Below are 23449 nucleotides of genomic sequence, written 5' to 3' on the forward strand. Positions count from 1 at the left end.
GAGGAGCACTGCCAGAGCCCTGCAAAATGACCTCCAGCAGGCCACAAATGTGCATGTGTCTGCTCAAACGGTCAGAAACAGACTCCTTGAGGGTGATAATGAGGGCCTGACATCCACAGGTGGGGGTTGTGCTTACAGCCCAACACCGTGCAGGACGTTTGGCATTTTCCAGAGAACACCAAGATTGGCAAATTCGCCACTGGCGCCCTGTACTCTTCACAGATGAAAGAAGGTTCACACTGAGCACATGTGACAGACGTGACAGAGTCTGGAGACGCCGTGGAGAACGTTCTGCTGCCTGCAACATCCTCCAGCATGACCGGTTTGTCGGTGGGTCAGTCATGGTGTGAGGTGGCATTTCTTTGGGGGGCCGCACAACCCTCCATGTGCTCGCCAGAGGTAGCCTGACTGCCATTAGGTACCAAGATGAGATCCTCAGACCCCTTGTGAGACCATATGCTGGTGCAGTTGGCCCTGGGTTCCTCCTAATGCAAGACAATGCTAGACCTCATGTGGCAGGAGTGTGTCAGCAGTTCCTGCAAGAGGAAGGCATTGATGCTATGGACTGGCCCGTCTGTTCCCCAGACCTGAATCCAATTGAGCACATCTGGGACATCATGTCTCGCTCCATCCGTCAACGCCACGTTGCACCACAGACTGTCCAGGAGTTGGCTGATGCTTTAGTCCAGGTCTGGGAGGAGATCCCTCAGGAGACCTTCCGCCACCTCATCAGGAGCATGCCCAGGCGTTGTAGGGAGGTCATACAGGCTCGTGGAGGCCACACCCACTACTGACCCTAATTTTGACTTGTTTTAAGGACATTACATCCAAGTCGGATCAGCCTGTAGTGTGGTTTTCCACTTTAATTTTGAGTGTGACTCCAAATCCAGACCTCCATGGGTTGATAATTTTTGCGTGATTTTTGTTGTCAGCGCATTCAACTATGTAAAGAAAAAAGTATTTAATAAGAATATTTCATTCATTCAGATTTAGGTTGTGTTATTTTAGTGTTCCCTTTATTTTTTGGAGCAGTGTATATCAACTCATACACCATGTACCATGGATTCGGTACATCAAAAATCTCTTCCCAACTATTTAGCAATCCTTATGGCGCAGCTGTCAACATCCTTGTCCTCAAATGAAACTGGTATTCCTATTTATGCTATTTTTATTCCTCCGCCCGTTTTGATCCTTTATATTGGGCAGACAGACCAGTTCTAATCAAATGTTATTTTTCACATGAGCCGAACACAACATTACCATGAAATGCTTACTTGCATGCCCCTAACCAACAATGCAGTTCAAGAAATAGAGTTAAAACATCGAATCAATCCAAAAGTAACACAATAAATGTACAAAACAATAATGACGCTATATACAGGGGGTACCGGTACCTAATCATTGCAGGGTTAGTCGAGGTCATTTGTAAAGTGACTATGCATAGATAATAAACAGTGAGTAGCAGCCGTGTGAAACAAAGGGGGTGGTCAATGTAAATAGTCTGGCGGGCCATTTGATTCGTTGTTCAACAGTCTTATCGCTTGGGGGTAGAAGCTGTTAAGGAGCCTTTTGATCCTAGACTTGGTGCTCCGGTACCGCTTGCTGTGTGGTAGCAGAGAGGACAGTCTATGACTTGGGTGACTGGAGTCTTGGACCATTTTTTGGGCCTTCCTCTGACACCGCCTATATAGGTCCTGGATGTCAGAAAGCTTGGCCCCAGTGATATACTGGGCCGTACGCACTACCCTCTCTAGCGCCTTACGGTCAGATGCCGAGCAGGTGCCATACCAGGCGGTGATGCAACCGGTCAGGATGCTCTCAATGGTGCAGCTGTAGAACTTTTTGAGGATCTGGTGACCCATGCCAAATATTTTCAGTCTCCTGGGGGGGAAAAGATGTTTCATGTAGCCATGGCTCTATGTAGTACTGTGCGCCTCCCATAGTCTGTTCTTGACTTGGGGATTGTGAAGAGACCTTTAATTGCATGTCTTGTGGGGTATGTATGGGTGTACTAGCTGTGTGCTAGTAGCTTAAACAGACACCTCAGTGCATTCAGCATGTCAACACTTCTTACAAAAACAAGTAGTCATGAAGTTAATCTCCCCTCCACTTTGAGCCATGGGAGATTTACATGCATATTATTAATGGTAGTTCTGTGTACATTTTAAGGGCCAGCCGTGCTGCCCTGTTCTAAACCGATTGTAGTTATCCGGGGTTCCTCTTTGTGGTACCTGACTTCACGATTGAACAGTAGTCCAGGTGTGACAAAACTAGGGCCTGTAGGACCTGCCTTGTTGACAGTGCTGTCAGGAAGGCAGAGCAGTGCCTTATCATGGACATACAGTGCCTTGCGAAAGTATTCGGCCCCCTTGAACTTTGCGACCTTTTGCCACATTTCAGGCTTCAAACATAAAGATATAAAACTGTATTTTTTGTGTGAAGAATCAACAAGTGGGACACAATCATGAAGTGGAACGACATTTATTGGATATTTCAAACTTTTTTAACAAATCAAAAACTGAAAAATTGGGCGTGCAAAATTATTCAGCCCCTTTACTTTAAGTGCAGCAAACTCTCTCCAGAAGTTCAGTGAGGATCTCTGAATGATCCAATGTTGACCTAAATGACTAATGATGATAAATACAATCCACTTGTGTGTAATCAAGTCTCCGTATAAATGCACCTGCACTGTGATAGTCTCAGGGGTCCGTTAAAAGCGCAGAGAGCATCATGAAGAACAAGGAACACACCAGGCAGGTCCGAGATACTGTTGTGAAGAAGTTTAAAGCCGGATTTGGATACAAAAATATTTCCCAAGCTTTAAACATCCCAAGGAGCACTGTGCAAGCGATAATATTGAAATGGAAGGAGTATCAGACCACTGCAAATCTACCAAGACCTGGCCGTCCCTCTAATTTTTCAGCTCATACAAGGAGAAGACTGATCAGAGATGCAGCCAAGAGGCCCATGATCACTCTGGATGAACTGCAGATATCTAAAGCAGAGATGGGAGACTCTTTCCATAGGACAACTATCAGTCGTATATTGCACAAATCTGGCCTTTATGGAAGAGCGGCAAGAAGAAAGCCATTTCTTAAAGATATCCATAAAAAGTGTCGTTTAAAGTTTGCCACAAGCCACCTGGGAGACACACCAAACATGTGGAAGAAGGTGCTCTGGTCAGATGAAACCAAAATTGAACTTTTTGGCAACAATGCAAAACGTTATGTTTGGCGTAAAAGCAACACAGCTCATCACCCTGAACACCATACCCACTGTCAAACATGGTGGTGGCAGCATCATGGTTTGGGCCTGCTTTTCTTCAGCAGGGACAGGGAAGATGGTTAAAATTGATGGGAAGATGGATGGAGCCAAATACAGGACCATTCTGGAAGAAAACCTTATGGAGTCTGCAAAAGACCTGAGACTGGGACGGAGATTTGTCTTCCAACAAGACAATGATCCAAAACATAAAGCAAAATCTACAATGGAATGGTTCAAAAATAAACATATCCAGGTGTTAGAATGGCCAAGTCAAAGTCCAGACCTGAATCCAATCGAGAATCTGTGGAAAGAACTGAAAACTGCTGTTCACAAATGCTCTCCATCCAACCTCACTGAGCTCGAGCTGTTTTGCAAGGAGGAATGGGAAAACATTTCAATCTCTCGATGTGCAAAACTGATAGACATACCCCAAGCGACTTACAGCTGTAATCGCAGCAAAAGGTGGTGCTACAAAGTATTAACTTAAGGGGCTGAATAATTTTGCACGCCCAATTTTTCAGTTTTTGATTTGTTAAAAAAGTTTAAAATATCCAATAAATGTTGTTCCACTTCATGATTGTGTCCCACTTGTTGTTGATTCTTCACAAAAAAATAGTTTTATATCTTTATGTTTGAAGCCTGAAACGTGGCAAAAGGTCGCAAAGTTCAAGGGGGCCGAATACTTTCGCAAGGCACTGTACTTCTCCCCATCTTAGCTACTGTTGTATCAATATGTTTTGACCATGACAGTTTACAATCCAGGGTAACTCCAAGCAATTTAGTCACCTCAGCTTGCTCAATTTCTACATTATTTATTACAAGATGTAGTTGAGGTTTAGTGAATGATTTGTCCCAAATACAATGCTATTAGTTTTCAAACTATTTAGGACAAACTTATTCCTTGCCACCCACTCTGAAGCTAACTGCAACTCTTTAAGCATTTCAGTCATTTCAGTTGCTGTAGTAGCTGACATGTATAGTGTTGAGTATTCCGCATAGACACTCTGGCTTTTCTCAAAGCCAGTGGAAATGCATTAGTAAATATTGAAAAAAGTAATGGGCCTAGACAGCTGCCTTGGGGAATTCCTGATTCTACCTGGATTATGTTGGAGAGGCTTCCATTAAAGAACGCCCTCTGTGTTCTGTTAGACAGGTAACTCTTTATCCACAATATAGCAGGGGGGTGTAAAGCCATAACACAAGGTTTGCCAGCAGCAGACTATGATCCATAATGTCAAAGGCCGCACTGAAGCAAAACAGCCCCCACAATCTTTTTATCGTCAATTTCTCTCAGCCAATCATCAGTTATTTGTGTGCTGTGCTTGTTAATGTCCTCCTCTATAAGCATGCTGAAAGTTTGTCAATTTGTTTACTGTAAAATAGCATTGTATCTGGTCAAACACCATTTTTCCAGTAAAGGGGGCCTTACTATTCTTAGGTAGCGGAATGACTTTTGCTTCCCTCTAAGCCTGAGGGTGCACGCTTTCTAGTAGGCTTAAATTGAAGATGTGGCAGTATCATCCACTATTATCCTCAGTGATTTCCCATCCAAGTTATCAGACTCCGGTGGCTTGTCATTGTTGATAGACAACAATCAATTCTTCACCTCTTCCACACTAACTATACGGATTTTAAAATTACACTGCTTGTCTTTCATAATTTGGTCAGTTATACTTGGATGTGTAGTGTCAGCATTTGTTGCTGGCATGTTATGCCTAAATTTGCTAATCTTGCCAATTAAAAAAATCTTTAAAGTAGTTGGCAATATCAGTTGGTTTTGTGATGAATTAGCCATCTGTTTCAATGAATCATGGAGCTGAGTTTGCCTTTTTTCCCAGAATTTAATGTAAGGTGCTCCAAGCTTTTTGCTATCATCAGATCCGGTGTAGTAGTGTTCTAACTTAATCCTGTATTGACACTTTGCTTGTTTGATGGTTCGTCTGAGGGCATAGCGGGATATTTTATAAACGTCTGGATTAGTGTCCCGCTCCTTGAAAGCATCAGCTCTAGCCTTTAGCTCGATGCGGATGTTGCCTGTAATCCATGGCTTCTGGTTGGGATTTGTAGGTACGATCACTGGGGGGGGGGGATGATGTCAATGCACTTATTGATGAAGCCGATGACTGAGGTGGTATACTCCTCGATGCCTTTGGATGAATCCCAGAATGTATTCTAGTCTGTGCTAGCAAAACAGTCTTGTAGCGTAACATCCGCGTCATCTGACCACTTCAGAATTGAACAAGTCACAGGTACTTCCTGCTTTAGTTTTTGCTTGTAAACAGGAATCAAGAGGATAGAATTATGGTCAGATTTGCCAAATGGAGGACGAGGGAGAGCTTTGTATGCTTCCCTGTGTGTGGAGTAAAGGTTGTCTACAGTTTTTTTTTCATCTGGTTGCACATGTGTCATGCTGTTAGAAATTAGTTAAGTTTACCTGTATTAAAGTCCCCAGCCACTAGGAGCGCCGCTTCTGGATGAGCATTCCCCTACCTCCTCCCGCTGGCACCTGCCTAGTTTTGGGGTAATGATGTAATCAATTGGTTGTAATCTTGGATTGAGCAGACCTTCCCATACAAGTATAATAACTCCATGAAAGACATAACTCTACCATTCCAATTTACAATATAATTTAAAAACAAAATAAAATACAATTTTCAGACATTCATAAACACAGGTCTTTTGTCAACCAGCACATTTGAGGTCAGCCATAATATTTGTTCTATCTTTTCAAGGGAATTAATTTGGAATTGTAGCCAGCTCTGCGATGCTTGTTTGAAAAAGAGAGAGACTTTGAAAAATGTTCAATTAATCGAAAATGAGACGTGGCAATCTGCACAAAGACAAAAAGGCAATTTTTAAACATTACATGAGCTTTTCTTAGTAATATACCAATTAGGGTTCAAGTAAAACTTTTGTATAAGTGAAGCTTTTCAAGAGAGGTTTAGTGCTTTTATATTTAATAATCTCAACCCACTCAGTTCATATTCATTATATAGATAAGGTACACTTTATTTTGCCTAGTTTAGCATCCCAGATAAAGCGTAATATTTTTTGCTCATATGATTTGAAAAATGAATCACCAGGAGTAGGCAGCGCCATAGGTAAGTGAGTAAACTAAGATATGACTAAGGAGTTAATCAGGGCAATATTTCCATAAATAGAGAGGTATATACAGTGGGGCAAAAAAAGTATTTAGTCAGCCACCAATTGTGCAAGTTCTCCCACTTAAAAAGATGAGTCCTGTGATTTTCATCATAGGTACACTTCAACTATGACAGACAAAATTAGAAAAAAAATCACGTTGTAGGATTTTTAATGAATTTATTTGCAAATTATGGTGGAAAATAATAATAATTATAGTGGGTTTGGCAACGAATATGAAGCGAGGGTCAGCCAATGACAGCATACAGGTCGCATTGGTGGGTAGTTTTTCGGGCTTTGGTGACAACGGATGGCACCTGTGATAGACTGCATCCAATTTGCTGAGTAGTGTTGGAGGCTATTTTGTAAATGACATCGCCGAAGTCAAGGATCGGTATAATAGTCAGTTTTACGAGGGTATATTTGGCATCATGAGTGAAAGATGCTTTTTGCGAAATAGAAGCCGACTCTAGATTTCATTTTGGATTGGAAATGCTTTGTCTTTTTCTGGAAGGAGAGTTTACAGTCTCACCAGACACCTAGGTATTTGTAGTTGCCCACATATTCTAAGTCAGAACTGTTCAGAGTAGTGATGCTGGGCGGGTGGGCAGGTGTGGGCAGCGATCGGTTGAAGAGTATGCATTTAGTTTTACTTGCGTTTAAGAGCGGTTGGAGGCCATGGAAGGAGAGTTGCTGTTATTTGATCTGATTTTATTAACTAACATTTCGATAGCCATAACGAATAGATATGGTGACAGCGGACACCCTTTTTTAACTGCTCTTGACAATTTAAAACTCTCTGAGAAGTAGCTGGTTTTTACTATTTTACATCTGGGGTTGTTATACATTACTTTTACCCATTATATAAGAGAATCACCAACATTGGAAAAATCCTGGCATTTATAAATAAATTCCGTTCTTACTTTATCAAAGGCCTTTTCAAAATCCACTAACACCTGGCCTGACTTCTTAGATGTTTCATGTTGTTCTTTTATCTCTAGTAGTTGTCGTATATTATCTCCAATGTATTGTCCGTGTAGAAAACCGGTCTAATCAGGATGAACAATACCTGATAAAAAAAAAACATTTTTTGAATTCTGAGTGCTCTGCATTTCACTAGTATTTTTGCAACAACATTGCAGGGTAAAAGGCCCCCAGTTTTTCTTAGATAGACTGGATCTTTATATTTGCCATCGGGGTCTTGTTTTAATAATAGTGAAATCAGACCTTTCTGCTGAGTACCTGACAGACTCCCATTTCTATAGGAGTAGTTAAAACAAGCTAACAATGAAGCTTTGAGAATATCAAAAAAGGATTGATATACCTCTACCGGTATGCCATCAAGCCCTGGGGGTTTTCCAGACTGAAAGGATTTTATAGCCTTCAAAGTTCTTCATCTGTAATTTAGTGTTCGCACTAATCCTTTTTGTACATTTTGTTAATTTTAATTTGTTGTATTTGCAAATAATTCCTTAGTCATCATCATTCAGAGGTTGAGGATGAGACAGAATAGAGAACATCTGCTTCAAATATTTAGCTTCCTCTTTTAAAATATCATTTGTAGAATCATAATAACGAGTATCTGCAAGTTCTTTTAGGTAGCATTCCTGTGTTGGAGATTCAGGAAGAAGTTGGTGCTTTTTTTCCATATTCCATCCAGTTTGTTTTATTTTTGTAATAGATTACATTAGATCGTTCTTGAATAAGTTCCTCCAGTTCTTTTTGTTTTTCCCTGTACTATTTCATGTATTTCCCTTGTTGGTCTTGGCTCTTTAGACAGAAACTGCTTTTTATTGATACATTTTGAATTGAATGACCTCTGCACATACATTTAAAGGTATCCCAAACAATAAGGAGATTTATTGAACCTATATTGTACTGTCAAAATTCAGTTATAAATAATACATTGTCCTCCGGTAAACTTTGATAAAATTTCCAATATTCCTGTCCACGTGGAAATTCTGTAACAGTTATTGTGAAGGCCAATTGGATGATGATCCGATCGCATTCTGTCTCCTATCAATACTTTTTAAACATTTGACGCAAGAGAGAAAGAGAAAATAAAGTAGTCAAGACGACTAGCTTGATTAAGTCTCCTCCATGTATATCTCACTAGGTCAGGGTTTTTTAGTTTCCAAATATCCATTATTTCTGTGTCCATAATATTTGTGATTTCCTTAAGGGCATGGTGATGATAGTTTGTAGCGTGATTTATTTATATATACACACATACATACATACATACATACATGCATGCATGCATACATACATGCATGCATGCATGCATGCATTTGCAAAAATGTATTAAAAAACAGTTTTTGCTTTGTCATTATGGGGTATTGTGTGTAGATTGATGGGGGGGGAGACACGATTTAATCCATTTTAGAATAAGGCTGTAACATAACAAAATGTGGAAAAGGTCAAGGGGTCTGAATACTTTCTGAATGCACCGTATATGGAAAAATACACGTTTAAAAATGTTTAACAATCGAACAAGATTTGTTTTAGTCGGGGACAGCCCTAGTTGACTCCAATGCTTCCCACAGTTGTGCCAAGTTGGCTTGATGTCCTTCATATACTGGATCTTTGTTGATACACTCAGGAAACTGTTGAGTGTGAAAATCCCAGCAGCGTTGCAGTTCTTGACACAAACCGGTGTGCCTGGCACCTACTACCATACTCCGTTCAAAGACACTTAAATATTTTGTCTTACCCATTCACCAACTGAATGGCACACATACACAATCCATGTCTCAAGGCTTACAAATCCTTCTTTATTGAAGTGGATTTAACAAGTGAATAAGGGATCATAGCTTTCACCTGGTCAGTCTATGTAATGTTTTGTATACTCGTTTTAACGTCTGGTGTTTCTTTCTTTGTGTGTCTTTGTCAGAGGTTTACGGGAGACAGGTTGTCTGCCACATGTCTGACACATCGCCCAGTGCAGTTATCTGAAGATTCCAAAACCATATGACTGCACTGCTGCTTTCTGAATCACCCACACACACTGCTGCTTTCTGAATCACCTAGCCTGTGATTCATTCGTTAGGAGATGTGGGGAATGATGCCGTGTGTGTGTTTTGGGCTAGGCAGACGTCTGTGTACTCTGCAGGAGGGGGTATGAGTCAGAGATGACAGAGCTTTCTGTGTCACGGTCAGTGTCTGGCTGTGTGTTTGTTTAGGATTGCTTGTGTGAAGAGCACTTGAGCAGTACATGTAGCTCTTGTCCAATTCACAGCCCATCTAGGTGTAGAGAACAAGGCTCAGATAGAAGGACAGGAAGTTTACAAAGGCACTCCAGTATTAGCCCTTGGGTTCTGCCTATTAAGAGATGCTATACAAGTATACCTTACTCTGTCTGGCTCTGGGGTTGATCTCATCACCTTCACCCTATGCTCAAAGGTGGTTGGCTCTTTGGCTGGAAAGGTAAGTACTCCACTTAGTTGCACAACATGGTATCCAGTGAATGATAAATTCTTCTCTCTCTGTCTTTCTCCTTGCACCTCGCCATCGCTCTCTCAGGATGGGAGTCTGTGGTCCTCAGATGGCCCAGGGTCCACCAGTGGAATGAGTGAGGTAAGGGGGATTATGGGTAATCTTGTTTAGCCATTAAGACTTTACGTCTATAGGGGTCATCCCTAAACCCAGGGACCTAAAATTCATCCCAAATGGGCGGAAATGTATTATGGATTTGTCCTCTGATATAAGAGCAGAGAGGCTATGGGTGTTTATGGATGTTCATAGCAAAGAGATGACAACGATGGTGCTGTATTGTTTTGTATGGTTGCTCGGTCCCCTGTCAATATACCTTCACACACTATTTTTGTCACTGTGGATAAAAAGAGTGTTCTGAACAAGAGGACCACAATGGAAATAAGTTCAACTTTTTTTGTGTTATCCTCAATTATTTTAAGTGCATTGCATTCAAATACAAGTTGTCAATTTCATCAAAATAATCACAAAAATGAATGACCAAATATGTGTGTTTGTGCTAACTTTCCCTCTACTCCTCCCTTACAGCAGCAGGTGTACACCCCCCGGCCCCCGGACCGCGGCCCTTCCTACCTGCAGAGGGAGCGTCTGGCCCGCTTCCAGCCCACCTACCCCTACCTGCCCCATGCCATCATTGACCTGCCGCCCACCATATCGCTGTCGGACGGCGAGGAGCCCCCGCCCTACCAGGGCCCCTGCACCCTGCAGCTTCGCGACCCCGAGCAACAGCTGGAGCTTAACAGGGAGTCGGTGCGCGCGCCCCCCAACCGCACTGTCTATGACAGCCACCTCCTCGATACCTCCCTGTGCCCGCCGCCCAGCCTCAATGCAGGAGTCAGTGCTACCACTGTAGCCACATCCGCACAGGCCTACTCCAGCCGAGTGGAAGGGGCGCCGCCGACTTATAGTGAGGTTATAGGGCACTACTACCACCCCTCTTCCCTGCCCAGGCACCACCACCAGACTTCCAGTGGCAGTGGGGGCATGGGGGGCGGAGGCGGGTTAGGAAGCCCGGGTCCCTCGCTGCTCCATGGGATACTCCAGCAGGCCCACCTGGGCAGCTTGGAGAGCAGGAACGCACGCAACAAAAAGGAGAAGCAGAAGCCTCGGCAAGTGTGACGGCAGTGTTGGTGTCGGCTGTTTATTTCTTTCTCTGCGCACTTCAGCTGAACTGTTGGTGTCAGGCAGGGTTGGGGAGGGGAGGTCGACATGGGGTGGCAGGGGGAGGCAGACGCAAAAAAAAGAAATGCCTCCCCTCTGAACTTTACCCCCCCGGTCACCGTCATAACTGACAACCGTCGCCCCTGACTTACTTTGTATAAATATTTACTTGTTCTTTGTTGTCTCCGTGCTTACAGCTTTTTTTCTATACTGACAAATGCGAAAACAAAAAAAAAGAGTTACATTTTTTATTTTATTTTGTATTTAGGTTTATTTTGTTTTTGTATCCCTTTTGCATCATTTCTAGTCACTTATCTCCTTGTAGTTTATCCTTAGTTGCTCCCAGAGTCTTTTAGAATGACCAGGTCTTCCTTTTTTTAGATGCAGATGGCTCTTTTAATGATCCGCCACCTAACCCCGTCTAGCTTTGTGTGCTGTCCGTGTACAGGCTTGTACAGTGCATTGATAGCAATCTTGTATCAGGTTGCCAGATACAGGCTCTCACGGGTTGCCAGATCGAAGCTCATATGTTAGCCCTAGTTAGCCTCAGCTCATGACCCAGTTGGCCACAGTGTAGACACCCCCGTCGCTCATCAATCCACATCAAAGGGTGAGTAAGCTTAGCGGTGTGGTGGTCAGCGTTGGCATCCATGGAAACACATGATTGACAGCTGATTGGGTCTGTGTATCAACATGTGCACTGGAATAGAGAGTCCTTTGAGGTCAATTGAGTACAGTACTTTGCCCACTGTAGTGCTTTATGGCTATCTTGCTGTACTATCTGGACCCATCTGAGTTTAGTACTGTACTTTGGGTCTTGTCCAGTCGATTTTAGTACTGTCTTTGGGTCTTTGGACAAACAAGTTCAGGAGTTCCCGTGTGCAAATGCTCTTCATTTTTTTCTGGATCTTTTTTAAAGAGATGTTTGCACAAGATTCAAGACTGTTTATCTGGAGAAAAAGAAAAGTCTGCAATATGTATCATAAGAGAGGAGAGTGTGAGCAGGGGTATTTTTGTAAACATGGATTCTAAAGAGAAAAATACATTTTTTGTTTTTTATTTTTTGTCTGCTCTAGAAATAAAAGTGAAAACGGTCATCTGTTGGGGTGCCAACTCAAATGTGTTTAACATTGTGCTATCTATACATATACATCCGTATGTATATGTATCAATGTATGTGTGTAAACATATATACACGTATATAGAAACGGAAAAACAAAGTTAAAAAGCACGATTTTAGAGTTATTTATATAATTGTTGAAAATAATTGCACTATTTTTTTATATAACAAAATGGAACGAGGAAAAAAGAGACCTGGAGTTTTGCGTGCATGTGTGATCATGAGTGACAGAGCCTTCAACCTTTGAACCCCCAACTTTGAACTCCAGTTTATTATCTGCAGAGCCCCCAGATTTCTGACCAGAAGTAGGGTGAAGTTGCTCCTAGATGCTGATATTGGGTCAGTTTTGCTTTTTCCCTACTAATGGTTAAGGTAAGGATAGGGGAAGAGTAGCTGATCCTAGATCTGCACCTAGGGGAAACTGCATCTGACCACCTTTTCATAGGACTGCAGCGTACAGAAGCCTACTAAACAAAACAGCAGAACCGTAAGGCCAAAATCGGACTTAAAACATTTTGTACGTGACTTTCAAATTGATCTCCTATTGATTTTAGGCAAACGTTAGAGTTAAAGTTGCAGACTTTAATTCAGGATTCTGCTCGTAGGCCCTATTCCATATGCTTAACTCTTTCACCTTTCTTGGCCTTTAGAAAGTCCAAATCAACACAACTCCATTAACCTCAATTACCTACTATCACTCAAGATGTATTTGTCAAATGATTTATTTTGACAAACTACCTCAACAAGCAACACGTGAAGCACGTAGTCTCACCTACCTTCAGATATTTTCATGGTTAGTGCCCGTGTTGAATTTCAACTCATGGATTTTTTGTTTTTAATGCAAGCCTCCACCATGTGTAGGTTTGGAACAGAAAAAGATTAATCAGGAAACTAAAGTTGGAGTGGTGACCTTCACCACTTTCCTCTATGCTTTGTATCTGAATGTCAGGCCTTTGAAGCGGCCAGGTGAGCGCGAGAGTGCTTTGTCAATAGAGGGCATGACTGAGCGTTTAGCAGGCAACTGTACGCTGCACACATCCTCCTACCGTCTGGGCTTTTCTCCAACAGGCATCTCTTAGCACTTTAATGAAGAAGGAGAGAGATGCAATCTCCCTCAGTCAGCATTGGTCTCACTTCAATATTGATATTATGCAACTGCTCCCTCTGAGGTGAGACTCAAACTGCAAGAGGTCCCAACTTAAGATGGTATCACAGCAAAGAAGAAAGATGTGTGTGTGTGTGACAATAATAAAATAAATACAAATTATATATATATATATAATTTTATACGTATAATTTTATACATACATACATATATAATTGTATACGTACATATATACATATATATAATTGTATACGTACATATATACATACATACGTACATACATACATGTGTGCACACACACACAGTGAGCTCCAAAAATTGTTACAGTGACACATTTTTGGTTGTTTTGGCTCTGTACTCCAGCAATTTGGATTTTAATTTATATAATGACTATGAGATTAAAGTGTAGATTGTCATCTTTAATTTGAGGGTAATTTCAACTGTTTAGAAATTACAGCACCTTTTGTACATAGTCCCTTCAATTCAGGGGACCAAAAGTATTGGGACAAATTCACTTGTGTATTAAAGTAGTCAAAAGTGAAGTATTTGGTACCATATTCATAGTACGCAATGACTACATCAAACTTGTGATTCTACAAATTAGCATTTTCCTTTTGTTTTGGTTATTATTATTATTATTTTGTGCCCAATAGAAATGAATAGTAAATTATGTCATTTTGGCGTTCACCTCATATGGATAAAAAAAATGAATTAAAGCTGACAGTCTGCACTTTAACCTCATAGTCATTGTATAATTTCAAATCCAAAGTGCTGGAGTACAGAGCTAAAACAAAACAAAAATGTGTCACTGTCCTAATACTTTTGAAGCTCACATATACAGGACCAGTAAAACGTTTGGACACGTCAACTCAGTCAAGGGTTTTTATTTATGTTTACTATTTTCTACATTGTAGAATAATAGTCAAGACATCAAAACACATGGAATCATGTGGTAACCAAAAACGTGTTTTAGATTCTTCAAAGAAGCCACCCTTTGCCTTGATTACTTTCCACACTCTTGGCATTTTCTCAACCAGCTTCACCTGGAATGCTTTTTCAACAGTCTTGAAGGAGTTCCCACATGTGCTGAGCACTTGTTGGCTGTTTTTTCTTCACTCTGCGGTCCAACTCATCCCAAACCATCTCAATTGGGTTAAGGTCGGATGATTGTGGAGGCCAGGTCATCTGATGCAGCACTCCAACACTCACCTGCTTGGTCAAGTCGCCCTTACACAGCCTGGAGGTGTGTTGGTTCATTGACCTATTGAAAAGCAAATGATAGTCCCACTAAGCACAAACAGATAGGATGGCGTATCACTACAAAATGCTGTGGTAGCCATGCTGGTTGAGTGTGCCTTGAGTTCTAAATAAATTACCGACAGTTTCGCCAGCAAGGCACCATCACACCACCACCTCCATGCTTCACTCTGGGAACCACACATGCGGAGATCATCCGTTCACATATTCAGCGTCTCACAAAGAGATTGGAACCAGAAATCTCACATTTGGATTCATCAGACCAAGCAAGTATCTTCTTATTGGTGTCCTTTAGTAGTGGTTTCTTTTCAGCAATTCGACCATGAAGGCCTGAGTCACGCAGTCTCCTCAGAACAGTTGATGTTGAGATGTGTCTGTTACTTGAACTCTGAAGCATTTATTTGGCCTGCAATTTCTGAGTCTGGTAACTATAATGAAACTATCTCCTGCAACAGAGGTAAATCTGGGTCTTCCTTTCCTGTGGCGGTCCTCATGAGAGCCAGTTTCATCATAGCGCTTGATGGTTTTTGAAGAAACTTTCAAAGTTCTTGAAATGTTCTGTATTGACTGACCGTCATGTCTTAAAGTAATGATGGACTGTCATTGCTCTTTGCTTATTTGAGCTGTTCCTGACCATAATATGGACTTTCTGTATACCACCCATACATTGTCACAACACAACTGATTGGCTGATTGGCTCAAATGAATTAAGAAGGAAAGAATTTCCACAAATGAACTTTTAGCAAGGCACACCTGTTAATTGAAATGCATTCCAGGTGAATACCACATGAACCTGGTTGAGAGAATGCTAAGAGCTTGCAAAGCTGTCATCAAGGCAAGGGGTGGCTACTTTGAAGAATCTCAAATATAACATGCAGTTTGATTTGTTTAACACTTGTTTTGGTTCCTACATGATTCCATATGTGTTATTTCATAGTTTTGATGTCTTCACTATTATTCTACATTGTAAAAAAATTAAGAAAAACCATGGAATGAGTAGGTGTGTCCAAACTTTTGGCTGGTACTTTATATGTGTACAAAAGTGTGTGGACACCCTTTCAAATGAGTGGATTAGGCTATTTCAGCCACACCTGTTGCTGACAAGTCTATAAAATCGAGCACACAGCCATGCAATCTCTATAACACATTGGAAGTTGAATGGCCTTACTGAAGAGCTCAGTGACTTTCAACGTGGCACTGTCATAGGATGCCACCTTTCCAACGAGTCAGTTCATCAAATTTTTGCACTGCTAGGCCTGCCCCGTTTTACTGTATGTGCTGTTATTGTGAAGTGGAAACGTCTAGGAGCAACAACGGCTCAGCCCTGAAGTGGTAGGCCACACAAGCTCACAGAACGAGACTGCCGAGTGCTTAAGAGCGTAGTGCGTACAAATTGTCTGTCCTCATTTGCAACACTCACCACCGAGCTCCAAACTGCTCCTGGAAGCTACGTCAGCACAATAACTGTTCTTTGGGAACTTCATTAAATGGGTTTCCATGGCCGAGCAGCCGCACACAAGCCTAAGATCACCATGTGCTATGCCAAGTGTTGGACTCCATTGGACTTTGGAGCAGTGGAAACATGTTCTCTGGCATGATGAATCACGCTTCACCATTTGGCAAATCTGGGTTTGGCGGATGCCAGGACAACGCTATCTGCCCTAATGCATAGTGCCAACTGTAAAGTTTGATGAGGGAGGAATAATGGTCTGGGGCTGTTTTTCATAGTCGGGCTAGGACCCTTAGTTCCAGTGAAGGGACATCATAACACTACAGCATACAATTACATTCTACACAATTCTGTGCTTCCAACTTTGTGGCAACAGTTTGGGGAAAGCATTTTCCTGTTTCAGCATGACAATGCCTCCATGCAAAAAGCGAGCTCCATACAGAAATGATTTGTCGAGATCGGTGTAGAAGAACTTGACTGGCCTGCACAGAGCCCTCACCGCAACCCCATCGAAAACCTTTGGGATGAATTGTAACGCTGACAGTGGGCCAGGCCTAATTGTCCAAAATCAGTGCTCGACCTCACTAATGCTCTTGTGGGTGAATGGAAGCCATGTTCCAACATTTAGTGGAAAGCCTTCCCAGAAGAGTGGAGGCTGTTCATGCAGCAAAGGGGGGACCAGCTCCATATTCAGGGCCATGATTTTGGAATGAGATGTTTGAAAAGCAGTTGTCCACATTCTTTTGGTCATGTAGTGTATGTCTATATGTGTAAGACACCTTGCGCTTTCTTCCCGTTGGCCCCACTTGATTTATTTCTTATGTTTACATTTCATTTTAGGACAAATACCTGAATTAAAATAAAAATGTCTGACCCTTCATAAGCAAGCAGCCAAAGGTTTTATTTAAGGGGTGTGGCCATTTGACCTCTGACCCCTAGTGGCATCTCATGATGCAGTTTGATGACCTCGGAGGAGAGCTTGGGCAGGTTTCCTGTTTTGATTTCAGTCTTTGCTTCAGGGAAACCAGTGCTGACTGATTACAATACAGGCAGGGTGGGGAAGTGACACATTTACGAACCAAAAAAAAAAGAAACCACTATTGGCATACCGTACTAAACCGTACCGCTGTTTAACCTTGATATAACACTTTCATGGCGTTATGCCCGTCGTAACATTCTATGACTGTTCGTTACAATAAAACAATATCAGTACTTGAAATTAAATGTCATGTATAATGACGACAGACATGCTAATGACAACTACATAATGTGGGTATCCTGTCAATTTGCATGAAGTAAAGAGCTACATTTTCCTCCGAACTCTAAACTTGTCAACATTTCTGTTAATACAATGCACTTCGTACATAAATTGAAGGCATTGCAAGCTCCAATAACCCCTAACATATTTGGTTGCGTTTTCGTACACTACCTTACCCATCTAATGACCTCTTACCGTCTAGACTGGGTGCTCAGATGAAAGCAAACAGAACCACTCAGACAAAACAAATAATACTGAATATTCCAAATGGTGTTCCCTTAGGGTTGGTACCTTACATCACCCCCTGTCCCCATCTGAAATGAGCTACAGTTCCAGAGAGATGCCCGTGTCCAATGATGGATTCCCACATAGACCTTCCTCGTGCTGCCATTGGCTGGGTGTCGGCCCCCTTGGAAATGTTCAGTGTTTATGTGCGCCTGCCTGTGATGACAGATTAGGCTCCGTCTGTGCTGTCAGTCTGCCTAGACTTGCCGTAGACTGACTCACAAAATGACAGACGTATGGATGATAATGTTGACAGAGTTGTCGCGGAGAGTGTTGCAATATACCTACTATTTGCCTTTTGATAATGTAGTAATTGTTTAACTTAGAGAAATGTAATGTTTTTTTTTTTTTTTTAGTTTTTTCTTTTAAAAAAATATATTTTTGCTCCAATTCATTGTACACGCATATAAGGGTTTTGCTGAATGAATAACAGAACATTTATTCCATGGTTTGACCACCAGGTGTCTTCACTAACTATATTGTCTACCATAGTGAGTCAGGCTTTGGAGACAATAGCCCAAACCAGGTTGGGCATCACTTTGTTTCAATGCAGCCAGTACCACAGGTTTCTGCACTTTATTTAAACTGGAGTTGATGGGAAGTACTTTTAGGTGACCAAGTGCCAGATCGATGCCTTTGCTCTTATTCGCTATTAGAGAACCCTTTAGTCGTCTTCAACATGCGCTATAGTACTTAGTGTGGAATATAAGCCTCTTGCTTTTGGCGGCACCATTTTGAAGACAAGTACAAGGAACAACCAGATGGGGACAGGCTCAAAGGCATCACCCTGGGCCAGAACCTTCTTTACCTTCGTCCACCCTCCCAACTACAGCCTCCTTGACCAGTGTGAACCTTACGGAGTCCATATTAGGACAGCTGAGATTAAAGCCATCCTAATATGGACACCATAGAGTGGACCTGGATGGGTTAAATTCTGCCATATTACCTATTGGTCTATATACCCAAATCACTATAGATTCCCTTCACCACCACATGCTCAGTTTCTAGATGTGTGCCTTTGAGTATTTTGTGGTTGAGACTTTTTTTGTAATGTGTTATAGCGCAATTTTCTTCCTCTGGATTCTGTTGCCTTTTTCACATGAAACAAATCGCCCTTGTTATTTACAATGCCAAAAAAATACAAAAGAGAATTGGCTCCCATGTTCTATCATACGATGATCATTTCTAACTTCACTGCATGCATACCGATAAGAGTAAATATTATCCTTGAAGCACTAAAGTAAACCAAATGGGTGAAGCATGGGATGGAGAGGTTTCTAAGGGCCCAACTCTATGAATATAGAACATAGCAAACAGAGCCTGTCCTATTATGCAGTACATGTCCCACTACTGCATTATAAAACAGGGGTTCGTACTTTGCTGCATTGTAATCATCATCTGCTTTAGATTCCGATATTTCCTTCAATAAGTTACTGTTGAGGGTTTCAGTGTGGGGGAAAAAAAGCATTTCCAAAGAAGGAATCATCCTAACCAGACTCTTTTAGACTGTCAAGAGTCAAACTGACTTGAACTTTGTTATTTTCCTTTGTTTGACTGTTTTTTTTGACTGTTCTGTTGCTTTGCTTGTTTTGCCCTTCAAATTAGCATTGCTTTGAGTCTTTCTTTTTGGAAATAAATAAATGAGCGATGATTAAAAAAAATATATGGTTGCAGTATAAGCATATTTATCAAACTCTTAAGCAATTTATTAACTGTACAGAAAAACCGACTATCCTGGTGCTTATTTTGTTATGATGCTTTGTGTACTGATGAAGAGGTAATGTTGTACTGTCTATATGAAATCAGTTCTATTCTATAACATGTTCTATGCCGAGATGTATTGCAGTAAATATATAGATGCCTACTGTTGTCGACAATAATTGCTTACGTGTATCAACATTGTTTATTTAAATTTATATTGGATCCTTAAAGTGTTACTGGGTTTGTATCGCTATTTGATAAGAACAGGAGACAATGTCTATAACAGAACATGCTATGAATCTGATACATTTCAATTAGCCCCCAATTAAACAAGTAAAAACATTTTATAAAAACTGTCTGCTTTTTGTCTTTTTACTCACTCACTTTCACGTCATTGACCCTGAAAAAGAAAATACATTAAAACACACCATATTTAGTTTATTATTTCTTATTGTTGCATTTTCGAGAATAAACCAAGAACCTGCAAGTAAGCATTTAGTTGGACGATGTATCCCACATGTATCCTGTACATATGACAAATAAAACTTGAAACTACACAATTTCTTTTGATGCATATTGTAAGTGTATAAGTGACAATTTCACAGTTTTCACTGCTCTGAGGATGTACAATATTAGTAAAGTCCTAACATTGTATATGGCAATTCACTGATACTTTACCAGTTTAATCAGTTGCTTATTTGACAGTGATATTGTTTACTACCACAAGATGGCAGTTGTACACAATTGTTGGAGCAACGCTTTGTTGCAGCTTTCCCCCATGCTCGTGTACACCAGTTGTAGGCAGTGACACTCAGTATCCAGCAGGAGGTAGGCTTTTATAATTTATTGTTATTACTAGACCACACACAGTATATACGCCGGAGTACTAGTTACATACTAATGTTAGATTCCAAATTGACCTCTAGCCCCTACTCCCAAGCCAACCAAACAAATATCTAAATATGTAATTGCACTGAACTATACCTTTTAATGTGACAAACCCTTGCAGTTACACAGAAGCATAGGATTTATTTTACTAAGCTCTAGTACAGGTTAAGTTTTGAATTCCCCCAACCTGACCCCCTACAGCCCTCAAACTCAACTCTGGTCATTGCAGCTAGTTCCACTGCTTCTTTCATTGTTCCCCTCTAATCAGGGACTGATTTAGAGCTAGTACACCAGGTGTGTGCAATTAAGTATCAGGTAGAACAGAAAACCAGCAGGCTCAGGACCGCGTAGGGTAAGAGTTGAATACCCCTGCCCTACAGCATATTCAAATTCACAATACACAAGATTTCCAGTTGTTATTGGTCATTTCAATTGACAATATACCATTGATTCTTAAATAATATAACTCATTATTTCACTTTATAAGGCATTTGTCTTAGAAGATTATCACCCTATTGTAACCCTAAATCTAAAGTTGTATAACTCAAATTTGTATATTTTTGTTGTCAAATGAATAGCTTCAAAATATGTTTAAAACCCATTTTGATCTCATTGACTGTCAATCATTGCATGCATAGCTCTGTGGATAGGAGTTTCCCAGACCCATCCCTCAGCTTAATACAAACAAAATGGTGAGGCTGCTGTTAAGGTGAAACACAAACTCAGGATTGTGGCTTTAAGGAATCCCATATTATCCTGTATAGTTAATGATCCAAAGGGTGGAACAGAGTGAACACTGTGTTTCCTCCAAGTCAGTTTTCTCACTCAAGACTTATGTAACGGTTCTTGATAGAGGAATCAAGGGAATTGAGTTCATGATTAAACATCACAGTATCAAATAGGTAATCTAGCATTCATTTCCTCTGACAATATAGTCTGTTAGAAACAGCTCTCCCTTTTTGTCTGGTGATGGTGTATTCTTGTAATGTTGTATGACATTGGCAAAAATAATGATGTTGTGGTACCAACAAATGCTATGGTATTAACTTGATTTTTGAAGCAAGTCCTTGATTACCATAGAACTCTGAATCCAAATAATACTTCACATTTCAGTCTGTGAAAATATGGTTTAAATAAAATTGTTAAACTATTTTAAAGGTAAATTCTGTGATTTCTACATGAATTGTACAGTTACAGAAGTATACAGTGCCTTGCGAAAGTATTCGGCCCCCTTGAACTTTGTGACCTTTTGCCACATTTCAGGATTCAAACATAAAGATATAAAACTGTATTTTTTGTGAAGAATCAACAACAAGTGGGACACAATCATGAAGTGGAACGACATTTATTGGATATTTCAAACTTTTTTAACAAATCAAAAACTGAAATATTGGGCGTGCAAAATTATTCAGACCCTTTACTTACAGTGCAGCAAACTCTCTCCAGAAGTTCAGTGAGGATCTCTGAATGATCCAATGTTGACCTAAATGACTAATGATGATAAATACAATCCACCTGTGTGTAATCAAGTCTCCATATAAATGCACCTGCACTGTGTTAGTCTCAGAGGTCCGTTAAAAGCGCAGAGAGCATCATGAAGAACAAGGAACACACCAGGCAGGTCCGAGATACTGTTGTGAAGAAGTTTAAAGCCGGATTTGGATACAAAAAGATTTCCCAAGCTTTAAACATCCCAAGGAGCACTGTGCAAGCAATAATATTGAAATGGAAGGAGTATCAGACCACTGCAAATCTACCAAGACCTGGCCGTCCCTCTAACCTTTCAGCTCATACAAGGAGAAGACTGATCAGAGATGCAGCCAAGAGGCCCATGATCACTCTGGATGAACTGCAGAGATCTACAGCTGAGGTGGGAGACTCTGTCCATAGGACAACAATCAGTCGTATATTGCACAAATCTGGCCTTTATGGAAGAGTGGCAAGAAGAAAGCCATTTCTTAAAGATATCCATAAAAAGTGTTGTTTAAAGTTTGCCACAAGCCACCTGGAAGGCACACCAAACATGTGGAAGAAGGTGCTCTGGTCAGATGAAACCAAAATTGAACTTTTTGGCAACAATGCAAAACGTTATGTTTGGCGTAAAAGCAACACAGCTCATCACCCTGACCATACCATCCCCACTGTCAAACATGGTGGTGGCAGCATCATGGTTTGGGCCTGCTTTTCTTCAGCAGGGACAGGGAAGATGGTTAAAATTGATGGGAAGATGGATGGAGCCAAATACAGGACCATTCTGGAAGAAAACCTGATGGAGTCTGCAAAAGACCTGAGACTGGGACGGAGATTTGTCTTCCAACAAGACAATGATCCAAAACATAAAGCAAAATCTACAATGGAATGGTTCAAAAATAAACATATCCAGGTGTTAGAATGGTCAAGTCAAAGTCCAGACCTGAATCCAATCGAGAATCTGTGGAAAGAACTGAAAACTGCTGTTTACAAATGCTCTCCATCCAACCTCACTGAGCTCGAGCTGTTTTGCAAGGAGGAATGTTGAAAAAATGTCAGTCTCTCGATGTGCAAAACTGATAGAGACATACCCCAAGCGACTTACAGCTGTAATCGCAGTAAAAGGTGGCGCTACAAAGTATTAACTTAAGGGGGCTGAATAATTTTGCACGCCCAATTTTTCAGTTTTTGATTTGTTTAAAAAGTTTTAAATATCCAATAAATGTCGTTCCACTTCATGATTGTGTCCCACTTGTTGTTGATTCTTCACAAAAAAATACAGTTTATATCTTTATGTTTGAAGCCTGAAATGTGGCAAAAGGTCGCAAAGTTCAAGGGGGCCGAATACTTTCGCAAGGCACTGTAAATAGCATTCCTCCCCCAAACATACCACCCCTGTTATTGGTAATGATGAAAGGTTAGCATGTGTTGGCGGTATGATCTTTGTGCCTCTAACTTTTTCCCCCATAATTTTTCAAGATTCATTCAGGATAATCCGTAATCATTTTAGCATCCATACTAAAGTAGAAATGTTCAGAAACATATATTTTTATTTGCAATAAAAGTGACTGCAAAATGACACTACATTATCTACGATTAATTTAAATTGGGCACAACATAATCTGAAACACAACCAAAACAAACTGCATCCAACAAGTTTGTAGAGTCACAAGCTTGATGTAGTCATTGCATGTTAAGAACATGTACAACAAATACAACACTTTTGGCTACTTTAATATACATATAAGTGTAAACTTTGGGTTCCCTAAAATGGGGGACTATGTACAAAAAGTGCTGTAATCACTAAACGGTTGACCCGATGAAGATGAAAATACCCTCCAATTAAAGCTGCACTTT

General features: G+C 40.8%; 1 protein-coding gene across 2 annotated transcripts in view; it reads left to right on the forward strand.

Annotated features, from left to right (window-relative positions):
* Positions 1-19587, forward strand: part of pmepa1 (prostate transmembrane protein, androgen induced 1) — a 79906-nt gene extending 60319 nt beyond the window's left edge. Inside the window, exons 3-5 of one of the 2 annotated variants that reach the window (XM_064965474.1) lie at positions 9928-9981; positions 10426-11006; positions 17531-19587. In XM_064965474.1, the coding sequence (XP_064821546.1) occupies positions 9928-9981; positions 10426-11006; positions 17531-17750 (855 nt within the window). In that variant the 3' untranslated portion in view covers positions 17751-19587. Of the gene's footprint in view, positions 1-9927; positions 9982-10425; positions 12156-17530 lie in introns of those variants that run through there. The other variant, XM_064965475.1, reaches the window with a different exon arrangement.
* The last annotated feature ends 3862 nt before the right edge of the window (positions 19588-23449 follow it).

This window comes from Oncorhynchus masou, chromosome 5 (genome assembly GCF_036934945.1).
Source record: "Oncorhynchus masou masou isolate Uvic2021 chromosome 5, UVic_Omas_1.1, whole genome shotgun sequence".
NCBI lineage: Eukaryota > Metazoa > Chordata > Actinopteri > Salmoniformes > Salmonidae > Oncorhynchus > Oncorhynchus masou.